This window comes from Pollachius pollachius (assembly GCF_949987615.1).
Source record: "Pollachius pollachius genome assembly, chromosome: 8".
NCBI lineage: Eukaryota > Metazoa > Chordata > Actinopteri > Gadiformes > Gadidae > Pollachius > Pollachius pollachius.
This window is the reverse complement of record NC_136941.1, coordinates 15038686-15053709: the sequence shown is the minus strand read 5'-3', so window position 1 is coordinate 15053709 and position 15024 is coordinate 15038686. Positions and strand designations below refer to the sequence as shown.

General features: G+C 46.3%; 1 protein-coding gene across 1 annotated transcript; it reads right to left on the bottom strand.

The window, feature by feature from the left end:
* Window positions 1-239: 239 nt before the first annotated feature.
* Window positions 240-10310, bottom strand: wdr46 (WD repeat domain 46). The gene is made up of 14 exons (XM_079742169.1): window positions 10183-10310; window positions 9742-9924; window positions 9533-9613; window positions 9206-9321; window positions 9034-9121; window positions 8399-8460; window positions 8181-8285; window positions 4329-4479; window positions 3835-4070; window positions 3235-3388; window positions 2990-3137; window positions 2146-2336; window positions 930-1043; window positions 240-829 (listed from the first exon to the last, which is right to left on the bottom strand). Exons 1-14 carry the CDS (start codon window positions 10234-10236, stop codon window positions 701-703), a joined length of 1812 nt encoding a protein of 603 aa, XP_079598295.1. The 5' UTR covers window positions 10237-10310; the 3' UTR covers window positions 240-700.
* Window positions 10311-15024: the final 4714 nt, after the last annotated feature.

Here is a 15024-nt window from a genome sequence, read left to right as displayed (position 1 = left end):
TGCCGGACTAGTTCAATCTCTTGATGAACCTGAAAAACGTGTCTGTATTTAATATTATTTCCAGACTGATCGTGTTCTTCCGTTTTGGCATTGCAGAATAACAAAGTCACTAAAAACCCACCGGAATTAAAGGCCCTCAATAAACATGTTCTCTTTCGCTGTACTTCAGTAATTTTGAGTATTCTTCAAAACAAGATGTGAATGTCTATTTGTTGATGGAACGGTCGGATGGTTTGCTGAATAACTTCGATCTGACTAAACAAGAAGTCCTTGCTTCATAAGAATCTTTTAATTATCTGCATCACAATCACAATGTTCTCAAAAATACAAAAAAAAAGTGATGCAGTACAAACAACTCATCTGGCAATCATCTTGACTAAATGGCAGCAGCTGAGTGTGCAAATTTCCCCTTCAAGCCATGTGGATACATACATTTCTGAAGCAAGACAGAAAATAACTAAATGGTTTGTGGAATCAATAAAGTGGCTTTGGGTTAGACAGGAGACCTAGTTGAATAGTTGGAACTTTTGCACCTATAAGAACCATGTCTACATGAGCGGAAATGATGAACTGTCCTTGCGAGAACAAGCGAAAAATTGTACAGGCTCGAGTGGGAGGACAAGAATGCGAACGAGAACACAGCCTTCGTGGAAACGAAGGCTGTGTGGCTTCGTCATAAGGTCACTCCATCCGCTGGATCTCATGGGGCTTCCCGTTTCTTGAATCGGTCCAGAGCGGATCTCTGCACAGCAGATGTTTGCCCATTGTTGTTTTTCTTCCTTTCCTTTGCAGACTCTGCCTTTTCCTTCAAAGTTGTAATGATGATCTCCTGTGTAGACGCGGGACATAAATAAATATGAATATTCAGCAAGCAGTTGAGAATGTACAGATGGATGAACAGCATCTGAACAGCATTGTGAACTACTTACTCTCTTGTCTTCGTGAGCCACTTGATTCTTGCGCCTTATAACCCCTCCAGTGGAACTTCTGCCCTTCTTCCTCATGCGGGGCTTGAACTTATCTCTGGCAAGTGGGTCATAGCCCTAGGTATGGTATAAGAGTGTAGAACACACAAATTATTTCTCGCTAACACATAAATTATTTCACACATACATACAGTGTTGGGAAGGATACTTTTAAATTGTATTCAGTTACAGAATACATGCCCAAACATGTATTTGTAACGTATTCCGTATCATATTCTGAATACTTGGATGACTTCCTCATTAAATTGAATTTTATAAGTTTAGGAATGCGGAATCAAATCCTGTTTACTAAACAGATCTATTCTGGTGTGTTCTTCTTTTCAAACTGGCTGAAGTCTCCCTGAAAGTGCACTATATTATATAATTTGCTGTAAAGGAAAAAAGACTAAACTATTTGTGTACGTCTGTGAAAGTAAATAATCATGGATATCCAGCGGGCTGCAGTCGTTGTGATATTGATTCGTTTCATATAGTTGTGGACCGGTCAAACTCCTTCTCCCTCATCCTGGTGCTGAATGTGTTAAATGCATCAGCATTTTTATGTGTGTTTTCCAGCATACGTTTTATGTGGGTGTCTGTCCAAATATCCAATAGACATTCTGTCTCCTCTTGACTCCATGTTGAGCCACGACTCATTTTCACCCGTCGGTCCGACAATGTGCTGCTAGTCATCGAGTTGCTGCTGATCAGACAATAACTCCCATAATGCGCGCGGCTGAGCGGGTGCCTGTTACGTCCAAAGGGGCGTATGCTTTGTAGAAGTGGATCGGAGGAGGTGCGTTCGCTTTCACATCTGAAGCGAACCGTACCAGGGTTTGTTTGAAAGCGAACTGAGACCAGCTGTTCAGGAAGGTCTCGGTCGGCTGATTTGGTTCGCATCGAAGTGAGGTGGTTGCATTCACACCAATGCAAATGTACCGAAACAAGGGACCAAACTTGTTTAGTGCGCACTAAATGCTGTTGGTGTGAAAGCACGAATAAACTTGTGAAACAGAAGTATCGTCATGTAATCCATTGATTTCAACAGTGTAACTGTATTCTAAATACCAACAATTTAAATTGTAACGGAATACAGTTAGTAATAATTTGTATTCTGAATACGTAACGCCGGTACATGTGTTCCGTCACTCCTCAACACTGCATACAGCGAGTTACTGACCAGGGCTTTGACTTTGTCTTGATGCTTCTGCTTGAACGTGGCGTAGTCCACTTGGCTCAGCTTGCCTGGATCGAGGGATATCAGCTCTGGCTGTATCTTCTCCAACAGGGCCTTAACCTCCCATTCTTGCCGTTGTTTGGCACTTCGGTATGGGTTTGAGTCCAGCCCATCAAAGTTAGGCTCACCAGCACCTAAACAGAGGCACGTGTCCTTATTGTTAGTTATTGTTGACAGAGGCAGCATAGTTGATAAGGTGGTGACTGTGGTTGATAACAAAAACCTTTAACCGACGTGGGAAATGTTGTTAGAAACAGAATTTGACTTTGCATTTTTATCGTTCTTGTGCTTCCAGCTCCCCTCTAAATGCCTCTTCAATTATTAATTTTAAGAAGCAAAGCGCTCTCAGAAACGCAATCGATTCCAGGTTGCATGCCTAACCTATTGGGCGTCATCACCTGCTCTACATTAGATACATAATCTGTGTGTGGAGGGTGTGGTTGACGGCTGGTTTAAGCAGACTCACATGGCCTGAGTCCGGTTGATTGGACTCTGATGCTAGGTGAGGCGGCTAACCTGAGGTGCAGTCAATTAACAGGGCACATAGACCGTCACCAAAACGGCTGGTTCAACCTATGTTGAACCAGCCTCAAACAGGACACCAGTTCCCTGTTTATCAGGAACTCAAATTTCCCCATAGTTTCACCACAGTCCAAGTAAAGTAGCAATCTGGTTCACTTAATTCTGCAACAGAAGGTTTCTACCACAAACAATATATGAAGAAGCCAACCACAACTAATATTTTGAACACCAGGGACTGTTGTAGTGTTGTGGCTTCACTGCAGACCTGGCACCAGCATACTGGTGAAGCCCTCTCCATGGCCCACCCCAAGGACATCCTCATAGGGACAGAAGTGGAGGCCCCACACTGCTCCATGCACTTTGTGTGCCATGTAGGGCCTTTTCACTGGTGTATTCCATACGTCTCTGTAGACCTGTGAGGACATTAAAACATGACATTAATACATCTTGAAATAAAAAAAATTGAATACATGCATACAAAAACCTATTATGGAAGACGTTAAAAGTGACCTGGACAATGTCTCCAGTGGCGGCCGACAGCAGTCCCCTGTGGCTCAGAGCCAGGGAGGAGGCCCCGGCAGGCAGGAAGTAGGACTGAAAGGGCTTGAAGGACCGGAGGTCAAAAACCTTCAGCTTTTTGTCCATGCCCGACGTCACCATATAACTAAGGGAGGCACAGGAAACAACTGAGAAGGCTGCTCTCTAGTGGCCAACAATGGAAGTCACACATAGTAAGAAAAATACAAACGCAGTGCTGGAATTCTCTAACCAGATGTACACTGGTGCAAGGCTGAAGTCAGCTTGAGACAAGCCTCAAATGATAAACAAATTAGGGTTGGTATTTTGAATTAAAGCCTGGGTAGTTTTACTAGCCCAAGCCCATTTAGCTTGCATATGCATCTATAAAAAAAGGTTGTCTTCGTGTCCCCTTAACCTTTTACACTTAGGATCAAGAGTCTGCTTTTGATGAAATGATCCCAGGTTTTACTATAAATTTAAATATTGTTGGCTAGATGTCACAGTATGGTTGCAGTCTGATATAGTTGGGCCGAAAGCTTATGAAGGAACAAGTATCTTGCCCTACAGAGATCACTTTTAATTTTTACGTACGTGCCAGTCTTGTCCACAGCGACGGAGCGTACACCGCCCTGGTGACAGAGCATCTTGACAAGCGCTTCCTTCTGATTGGGGGACCAGAGGGTGACGGTGCCGTTAGAATGGCCCAGGTGGATGACCGCGTTCTGAGGATTCTGGCACATCACGTCCAGCCGGCCTGCTTTGGTGCCGACGGCCGCTACCTCCTTTCCAACGGACACGTCCAAGTACTGCAGGAATCCTGTTGCGCTCTAGAGACACAAACCAATGGACGGCTTGATGAAAGCAGGAAAAGCCAATCTGGGTTGCCTTATTTGAGTCAGCTATATAGTATTGATTGAATGTAGTCCATGAGATTTAATTCACTGAACTGACTGGGGACCGTATGTAAAAAAAATACAACAACCCACAATACTTTCATTTCAATGTGAAGAGGTTGACGTATAGAGATGCTGAATTAATGACCCAATGGTCTTTTTGTGTTTTTATATTTTCTTATGTGAACTTACCGCGGTGGCTAACAAAAAGTGGTACGGGAGAAATTGCATGCGAAGAACATCATTGAATTTTCGTATACAATGAAGCTCGATTCCGCTGGAGTCATAGATGTACAGCCATTTCTTCTGTGCTACCGCATACATAGCCTCACTATGGAGCCATCTGGGTTGAAGGAAATAAGAAAACATTGGATGCAATAACAACGCAAACTAGAAAATGCATTTCCTGCAGAAAATGCGGTGAGTGCTGTCGTATAAAGTGAGGTTGAATATATTTTTAAATAAAGCCAAATAGATTAAGACAAAGAAACGTTAAATGGTTTAAATCAAGTGAAGGGATTTGAACAAAAGCTCAAAAGTCTAAATGGAGTAAGCAATGTAAACATGCACATCATTTAAAGGGGACATATTATGAAAACAACACTTTCCCTGGGATTTGGGGTGTTGTTTTGGGTCTCTGGTGCTCCCACACGCATACAAACTTTGAAAAAAGTCTGTACATGATTTTTTGAGTGAGATATGCATTTCTGAAAGTACCCCGCCTACAGTTACCAAACGAGCGAGTCAGTTTCGGCGCCCCCTCCTACGTAGGAAGGGGGCACAGTTGAATATTACCTCCCACTTCCCCACTCCCCTCCAATCCGAGCATAGCTACGATTTTGATGACCAGCGGACAAGCAGCTCCGGTGGGGGGAACTCGGCGGCAGCTCAGCTCCGGGAGTACAATCCCTTTCTCTGCCGGACTGCCGCAGAGCTCCCCCCGCCGGAGCTGCCCAGACTGACGCCGAAGCATCGGCGGCAGTCTGGAGGAGGAGACATGGATGTACTCTCGGAGCTGAGCTGCCAGACTGCCGCCGAGCTACCCCCCGCCAGACTTTTCAGCTCCCGAAGGACACCCGCCGGAGCCACCGGAAAGCTTCACCGGCAGTTCAGCTCCCGGAGTACACCGCCAGAGCCGCCGAAGCTTCGGTCGCAGCAGGGCGGCTTCGACGGCAGCCGGACTGCCGCCGAAGCTTTGGCTTCGACAAATAGTGCATGATTAGGCTATTTAAAAAGGATCACAAATCAAAAAGGTGGTTTCAACAATGCAAAGTTTTGAGGAGAGAGCAAAGGCACTGTTTTGAAACTAAATACCCCCCGACAGTCCTCCCTCCCCAAGATCTTGGCTATTAAGATGTGCTGCATTCAAGCACCTGTGGTGGAGCTCATCAGAGAAGAGATGCCCTGACAGGTCAGAAATTTTGACCGTCTGACCAAACAAAATTGTCTTGTCAACTAGAAAAAAAAGAAGACTGTGATTTTAAGAGAAATAACACTATGCTCTAAAATCACATGGGTAGTCTATAGATCCTGCCTACAGCATATTCCAGAGGCTTTCCCAGGTCAGGGGCCTCTGCGAATAGTCAAATCTCCTAACCTTTATGCCTCCTTTGCTTAACCTTTGTGGGAAACGTCATCGGGTCAAGGAGTGATGAAAAAATGCTTCCTTTCAAACATAGGAAAAGACGGCACTGTTTAAAATGAATTAGACTCAGCTTTTCCTAACCGACGTCCTTGCGTGAGAATTGCTGACCTCCAGCGTCTCTAGCGTGGAACTACAGTTTTCTGAAGTTGGACTACAACAAGCGCTCTTTCGATCCAATCGTTCTTGACGTATTGATTTCAAATCAGGTTGTCGCCAACAGTGAGAATCACTTAGGTCGGACTTGGCCAATGGGAATATTTTAGGCCACTTGAATCCCAATTCACATGTGAAAAAAAAAAGAGGCTCAACATATGTTGATGTTGAAATTAACTGCCCCCAGTGGTTACTTAAATGTGAATTCTGCATTTTATTTTCTTATGGTGTATATTGTGTGCTTATAACCAGCAATGAATGAATTAATTTCGATTCAAATAATATGTTTCTGGAATTGGTAGCCATGATCAATTGTATTTTCTTCTCTTCTGCTTTACCGCGTCTCTCATGGGTTTTCACGTAGAGCAGTAAACTTCGTCGGTGGCATGTTGCTTTAAATATTACCGCCGTAAAGGATTATGGGATACCACTATCTCCTTTCCTCTCGTCAAGGTTGCTCAGGAGTAACCCATGCTAAAAGAGGGTTAAAGGATGCATCAAGGCTCGTTTCCTAAGCATTTTTTAGAAATCAAACCACCTTTCCTCCAAGTACTTCCGGGTCATCTCATTAGGAAAGGAAATTTCCTATACAAAAGAGAGAATTCGTAGAGGCCGCAGGTTAGCCTGGTCCTACCACTCTTGTACTTCATTTCATTTGCACAGAGAGTCTGGCCCCTCTCCAATGACAAACTTTAACTCACTTGAAGGCGGTTGTTTTTTGGAGTTTAAAACTAAAGTGCCACTCTGGGTCTGCCATAACCAATCACTAACGTTTGACTACAACTCAAACTAGCGCACAACCTCAACGTCATTGTTCCGAGCCACTCCCTCTATTCGCTGATTGGACCGGCAAAATTTGGCCGGATAAAACCGGCGAATATAGCGCAAAACCAGACGTAGTACTGAAGGGAAACGAAAATTGAACGGAAGTACGTAGGCGGGCGGATCCAGGCTAGGTCAGGTTCCAGCAAGTAAAACCCATGACCCGTATGGCTGGGATCACTGAGTCTGCCTTTCGCTCCCCGCTTAAGAATGCTTTATTGCAGAGCGCTTTTGGCGAACTTTGTGTGCTTTAAGGACATTAGCGGATAACATTTAAATATTAATCACTACAGGCAGGGATTAGCCACACATCCAATCATGCTGGTGAAGATTATTCTCTCAGTCGATACTCTTTTGTGCACTTTCCCCGCAATGATCGGATGTGAATACTGTGTGTAATCAGATCAGAGTTCTCATTCGCCACAACCACCATTTCGTATATTATTATATACATTAGGTAGATCTTTTTTCCATCTTTCCCCTTATTGAACTTGCTGCATTATGTTAATTATAACACCAATCATTAATACAAACATTACCCAACCTTCGCCCGTTTAAACATTTAAACATTATAATAAATAGTACCAGTAGTTAGATTATATTGCTCCCACATGCAATTAATTTTGGGGTTGATCTTACTTATTCTGAATATTACTGAAGTATTCAAATTATGTTTCAATAGCCAAACATAAAAACAAGGGATGCACCGATGTATCGGACGAACATCGGTAACGGCCGATGTTGACTGCAATCGGCCTATCGGAAAATAAGATGACATTCACCGATGGTAGTGGCCGATTTTTACATTTTTAATGCTTCCTCCTCTTGAAATGTCACTGGAACATGTCTTACAAACTGCACATCGCTTATCTTTCTCCGAGACAGTGAAATACTCCCACATGACCGACATTTTCTTCCACTTTTATTTGTAAACAAACCACACATGCACGCGGGCGGCTTTTTTGTTTCCGGTCGTATCACTCCGCAAGCGTCCTTGGTTGCCAAGTGACGTCAACGTCTTTGGCAGACTATTTCTCAGCTGATCAACACTACGAATGCTGGTAACAAATAAATTGTCATGTTGAAATAATTTTGATGTCGAATGTTGATGGGGCAGTTGTTGAAATAAACCGATCGATTTCATACAAATCATAAAAGCCTCTCCCTGTGTCATTGTGTGTGCGTGTATACGAGGTGCGTGTCTATGTGGGTGTGTGAGGGGTTAGGGTTTGTTTCCCTGGCACAAAAGGGGGAATAAATAACAAAAAAACAAAAACAAAAAATCGTATCGGCTATCGGCCAAATTGTTATTTTAAACATCTGTATCGGCCCAGAATTTCACAATTGGTGCATCCCTAATAAATTATAAAAGAACAGTTTGGTTTATCTGAATATTTGGGACCAGCTCTATAAGACAGACTTACTTCACATCATTGACAGTCTCCATCACGTTGATCTCACACAGCAGCTGTTTAGTCTGCCAGTCCAGGCAGGCCACATGCCCCCTCCTCCCGCCCAGTAACAGTTGGCTGCAAACAGAACACATAGCACAACAGGGAAAACCGGATTAATGTACAAATATCTACCAAACAACTCAAATAACTTCATAACTTGTTTCATGCATAAAGCCGTTAATACCAACCGTCCAGTCTTGCTGTAATCCAATCGATAAGGTCCAAACTGGGATAGGTTTAGATTAAAATACTAGAAAGGAGAAGAAAATTAGCTGAATGAAAAGTGTTCATTTTACACAGTAAGCCTAACACAGCCGGCACGTATTTGCCTCGCTCATCAAGACTGGATACTCTGCTGAAGACTGTCTTTGATGAGGGGTGGCATCAGAGAACCTTACTTTGCAGGTGACTGGATGAGCTTCAGCCAGTCAGATGCCAAATCCAGATAAATTATAGCCAAACACTTTCATTTTTTCCAGAGTAAACACTCTTAACAAACGTTACCATTACGTCTTGCATTCCAATTAAACAATCCCCAACGCAGCACAAATATTATAATTAAGCAATTCTATAAAATCTTTAACAGCACTGCTCTGTTTCATCACCATCTACATTGCTCGGTTAACTCAGATAACTGAGTGTCAGAGACTGGCTGTCCATGCCAGGCTAGTTAAAGAACAATATATCGAGGCGAAGTGGTGAGCTCTCACAATTTAAGCAATTTTTGAAGGCAAAGTCACAGTGCCATCGGCAACATTAACTGACGATCGATAGAACACATGACATGACATTCTGATGGCTGCAACGATGTACGTGGCCCAACCTTGGCTCCAGCCGTTATATCCACAGCATCAGCAATATCCTCTTGGGAGATGGTACACGTGTCCTCATCTTCATCTCCTTCTAGAAAACTAGAGTAAATAGAGGGTCAAATCACCGTTGGGGAAAACATATTCCAAGACTCAAAATCAGTTGTAGTCGTCGAGAGAGATTACCCAGCATCCTCTTGGAGAAGAAGTTGGTCGTGTCGGGCAGATTCCTTTTCAGTCATTTCTGACTCAGCCTGTGAGCTAGCCACAACGCGCCTTAGCTTAGAGAGATGCTGAGGAAGCTAGAAGACAGAAATACTGTGCATTAATGACGGTTGTGCCCACCTAGATGGTAGCAGAGGTCAGCTTTCACTGACAGTCACAACTCTTAATTGGTAAGACTCCTCCCATATATAGAGAATGGAAGTTCAAAAAACTGAAATGGATTGAAAATCACAAAACAGATTGACAACAGAACATTACAAAGTGCAAATGTTAAAGACAGGACATTACCTGATCAATTTTCATTTTCCTCCGGAACTTAAGCCGCTTCTCCTCAGGAACTGGTGCAGATCCTGGGAAGGGATCAGGCTTCTAAAGACAAAAAAAACATCAACAGTTATTAGCCAGCTATAGAGACAAAACAAACATCTTTAATGTGATCACAATGATCCAAGTACTCCCATGGTAGTAATCACACGCAGACAGACAGACAAACAGACCCTTGTTATGGTCTTCTTTCCATGTCTTCCTTCCGCTTTTCCTTTTTTCTTCTTCTCTGAAGCGCTGGTCTGCTGGTTGGTTTGGCTGCCCAGTGGAGCTGGCTGTTCCCCCGGCACGTGAGATCCACCCGGGGCTTCATCCTTCTTCTCTTCACCAGAGCCCAGCCAGTAACGCTCAGAAACCTGTCGGTACAAACAAAGTGGAATCATATGTTTCACTAAGCACAGAAAGAAACAGTATCACTGTTATGAGTCACGCAAGTAGCTTTAAGATGAACTAAATAGTGTCCTACATTTTCAAACGTGCAGCCATTGCTAATGCTAAAATCACTTTTGGTCTTTCGCTGCAGTGGTGTAGTATATTAATTATCAATAACTGACAATGTACGGAGCTCATATAGCTAGCGTAGCATTTATTAAGGTTAGAAATTTGTCAATTACCTTTTTCTTTTTCTCCACGTGTGTATGTTTCACCGCTACCTCGGCCGACGCCATCTTTATTGTGTATGTTGTTCAGAGAGATCTTTACGTCATCAGTGTATTATTCATCTTTGGGGGTTTTTACAGGCGGCGTCACGCAACGTCACCGGCGCACTGCCGCCCCTGCTGTTCTGGAGTGAGCGCGCCGGGCTGGCAGAGGATGGTCAATGATTTTGCCCCGTTCATTCTCATTCGAACCAATCGCACCATTAATCTCTCCCTTTCCCAGGTTTTAACACACAGTTACAGAATATGCTCTACAGTTTGTAATTCACCGCCAAATATAATTTCATGTACAATGCTTCGCAAGGACCTATATATTCTTAAGCTGAATTAAACTTCAATACTTCTCAGCCAATCAGATGGCACCCCTGGGAAGAAAGAAGCAGAGGGGATGTTGAACAAAACGACATATTGTCAACAATGTAAAAGACCAAGTTTTCACCAACTAATTTGTTTGCCAGGTATATGTTTTACTTATTCTTTTTTGTTTTTTGCTTCATTGACTTGTATCTCCCTCAAATGATCTGTTTGATTATAGTTTTGTTAGATATATTGACACATATATGATGGTCTATGTGGACTATGGTCCACTGATGCTCTTGTATTTGCAGTACTATTAAAAAATGGGTGTCTACTGGAACACTTTGTATCTTTGGGAAAGATAACAGCACCTGCCAAAGTTATTGCCAAAGAGAAGGACATTGCTCATCTCAGCCCTACCCCTCGCTGTTGCGCGTTCATGCGCAGTGAAGCCATGTCCGAAACCCATTTAAAAGTAGCGTAAGGGGTAGGGGGGAGGGCTAACATCCCCTCAAAATTGAGATTTTCGATGGGCACATTCAAAGGAACTGAGAATATGGAAAGACAAGAAGGCCATAATCCGGCCCTAGAATGGCGCCGTTAAAGGGCTAAACCGGCCGGACGCCGGCCGGAATCCGTACAGAAACCGGCCGGTTTAAACGCTCTAAGCCGCGGCTTAGACGCATTTAGCCGCGGACTATTAGCTGCTTTTGCATACCTAATAGCCGCGGCTATTGGGTATGCAAAACGAGCCCCTCCCTCTTTTTTACGTGACCACTACGTTTGAGAAATGCCAGACTAAAGTAATGCATTGTCGATAGCTGCAGTGCCTGCCATGTTACGCCGTAACATAAAGCTGTGTTGACTTTACTAGTTTCTCTGCAGTATAATACACTACAATGTATTGACCACCACTAGCTAGTGGAAAATACATTTGTGTCTAGTACAGTGTTATATTTATATATGTTAGGCTATATATTGAGATGGCGGTGTGCGAAATACCCGTCAACATTCGGGGATGTCCTCATCGCCAGATTGTTGCGCAACACCAATCTAAATGTTCTCAATATGCAGTAGCCTAGGCCATAACATTACAATATTTCATGGATGCAAGCCAAGACAATCAGTCTATATCTATAGCCTAAATGACAATACACACACATACACATGCACGCGCGCGCACACACACACACACACGCGAGCACACAAACTTAAAACACACTCGTATAGCAACACTGACATAGGAGCCTGCATTGGCTAAAGTTGTTGCAATGCACGTTATTTTAACCAAATATAATTTCATGTACAATGCTTCGCAAGGACCTATATGCTGTAACGAGCTGGGTTAATGTGGTTCGGTTATTATGCGTTCAGCAGCAATGCAAATGTTCTCATGTGTTGGGTTATGCACTAATGTTATTAGTGGGGGTTAATAAGGGATTGTCTCGCGAGAATGGGGGGGGGGACAACGTGAGGGAGGGTCCGGAAGCGGGGGCTGGTGGTAGTGAGACCTGTGTTACGGCGAGATGTACAAGTGGTCACGGCCAACAGTGATCGGAGATAAACTGTGGATTTATCAAATAAAGAGCAGGATTGTAAGCCTGGCATCGACTGTTTATTCAACGCTGCACCACGTGAGGTGGTCGTTACACTGGTGTCAGAAGTAAAACGACGGACTGGTTCTTCTCCGGTGTTCGCCGTTATCCTAGCGTCTTGCGGACCCACCACGGGGTGCTGCTGTTTGTACCGCCAACGGACATGGCACACGGGAGCGGAGCGCGGCCGAAAGTTAAGGAGGAGGAGGGGAGCTACGGTTATGCCCTTGCGGGGGGTCTGGCGGCGGAGTTTGAGCGCGCTGCGGAGACCAGGGCCCGCTTGAGGGAGACGGCGAGGCGCATGGCATGCGACGCGGGAATGGGCTCCACCGACCCCCTACGGAGCAGAGGATATGGCGGAGGCTCGGTCGCAGGCACGTCGGCTTCTCCAGAACATGACAGCGGAGGGAGTGCACAGCCTGCGTGTCAGAGGGGCGGTGCCTATACTTCCCGGGCCCCGTGTAAAATACCAAAGTACTCCGGTAAGGCAGACTGGCAGGCGTTTCATGCCCAATTCGAACTGTTGTCACAAGCTGCAGGCTGGTCGGAGGATGATAAAGCGCTACAGCTAGCGTTATGCCTTACGGACGACGCACTGGCATACCTGTTACTGCTCAGCCCAGAGGAACGAAATAATTATGAGGCTCTTGTTGGGGCTCTGCAGAGGCGTTTTGGACATTGGGGGACACCGGGCACGGTGTCCCGTGCTGTTGCCGCAAAGGATAGAGGGGCCCAACAGCACAGACGGGGGAGAGGAGCTCCACTCCCCCCTGAAGCAGACGATAACACAGAATCCACGATGGTGGTGGGTTGGACTCATTCGGGGAATTTCTGCCATGTTCCCGTCACCATGCACGGGGCCCCACATACAGCCCTTGTGGACACGGGCTCCACAGCAACACTGATGAGGCCAGATGTAGTTCCGGCAGGGACACAGTTGGAGCAGACTACAATGCAGCTGAGGACAGTGACTGGTGAGTTGGCCCCTATGCTTGGTAAGGGGAGGGTGACGTTGAATGTGGGAGGTCTGTCAGTGGATTTCACTGTATGGGTGGCGCAGGTGCAGGACCCCTGCATACTGGGGCTGGACTTTTTGAGGGCTGCGCGCTGTCTGCTGGACCTGGGGAAGAACACATTGACATTTCCCGGGGGCCCCAGTGTTAAGCTGATACCGCCCACCCAGTCCCCAAAGCCACACCCCCTGGTCAGGACAGCCATGGAGACACACTGCCATGATACAAAAACCCCAGTAGAGAGAAATACCCCCCCTGTTAGCAGCTTCCTGCCACTAGTGCCCCATGCCCCCAGCAACGGTTAGCCCCCCTCTGCACATGCCGAATCATCTTCCCCAGCCCAGTCAACTACGGTGGGGGAAACGGACAGGTTGTCGGCGGTGAGAGGGATATGGAGACAGAACTGTGGCCAATTGGAGCAATGGCAGCAGGAGGAGCTGTGGAAGGTGTTATCTGACTTTATGGACATTTTTGCACTAACAGACAATGAAGTGGGCCTGACACACCTGGTTCAGCACGAAATAGACACTGGGGATGCACGGCCAATCAAGACGCGTCCCCGGCGTCTCCCCATGGCTCACCGTGAGGCTGCAGACAGAGCGGTTGAAGAGATGCAAAGAGATGGCATTATTGAACCGTCGGACAGCCCCTGGGCCTCGGGAGTGGTGATGGTGTCGAAAAAGAGGAGCACCAAGATGAGATTCTACGTGGACTACAGACCGCTGAACAGTGTGACAAAAAAGGACTCATATCCATTACCCAGGATCGATGAGTCATTGGACTTGGTGTCTGGCTCTTCCTGGTTCTCTTCACTAGACCTGCGAAGTGGATACTGGCAGGTGCCCCTCAGCCCTGAAGCAAGACCAAAGACTGCCTTCTGTACGGACAGGGGGTTGTGGCAGTTCTGGGTCCTCAGTTTTGGCCTGTGCAACGCCCCAGCCACCTTCGAAAGACTCATGGACAGGGTGCTGACTGGCATCCCCCGTCAGAGATGTCTGGTGTATTTGGACGACATCCTGGCCCATGGGAGCTCCTTCCAAAAGGCCCTGGAATCGCTGAGGCTGGTGCTGCAGAGAGTGGCGGCGGCGGGCCTAAAATTACACCCGAATAAGTGCAGCTTCATGAGGAAGGAGGTGGAGTTTTTGGGTCACAGACTGGGGGGAGAAGGCATCAGCACACTGGAGGAGAAAGTGCATGCAGTGAGAGACTGGCCGACACCAACTGACCAACGACAGCTGAAGAGCTTCCTCGGCCTGGCCTCATATTACAGAAAGTTTGTGCGAGGTTTCTCCTGCATAGCTGCCCCACTGCACCACCTGCTGCAGAAGGACAGGGACTTCACCTGGACGCCACAGTGCCAACAAGCCTTCAACTCCATCCAGAAGGCACTGACTGAGGCCCTTGTCCTCACCCCCCCGGACCCTGGGTTGCAGTTTACTCTGGACACGGATGCCAGCGACTTGGGAATGGGTGCAGTGCTGGCTCAGGCGGGGCCAGAGGGGGAGAGAGTGGTGGCGTATTTCAGCAAAACCTTCAACAAGGCTGAGCGCCGCTACTGCGTCACACGCCGAGAGCTCCTCGCCATGGTGGCGGCGATTAAGCACTTCAAGTACTACCTCGGTGGCCGGCCCTTCACTGTCAGGACAGATCATTCGGCACTGCAGTGGCTGATGTCCTTCAGAGAACCAGAAGGCCAAGTTGCACGCTGGATTGAAACGCTGCAGTCCTATGTCTTCACAGTGGTACACAGGGCCGGAGCCAGCCACGCCAACGCCGATGCCTTGTCCCGCCGCCCCTGCGCACTGGGAGGGTGCCAGTACTGTGAGCGGAGAGAAGCACGTGAGAGAGAGCTCCGTATCGAGGAGGAGACATGCCCCATGCACGAGGGGGCC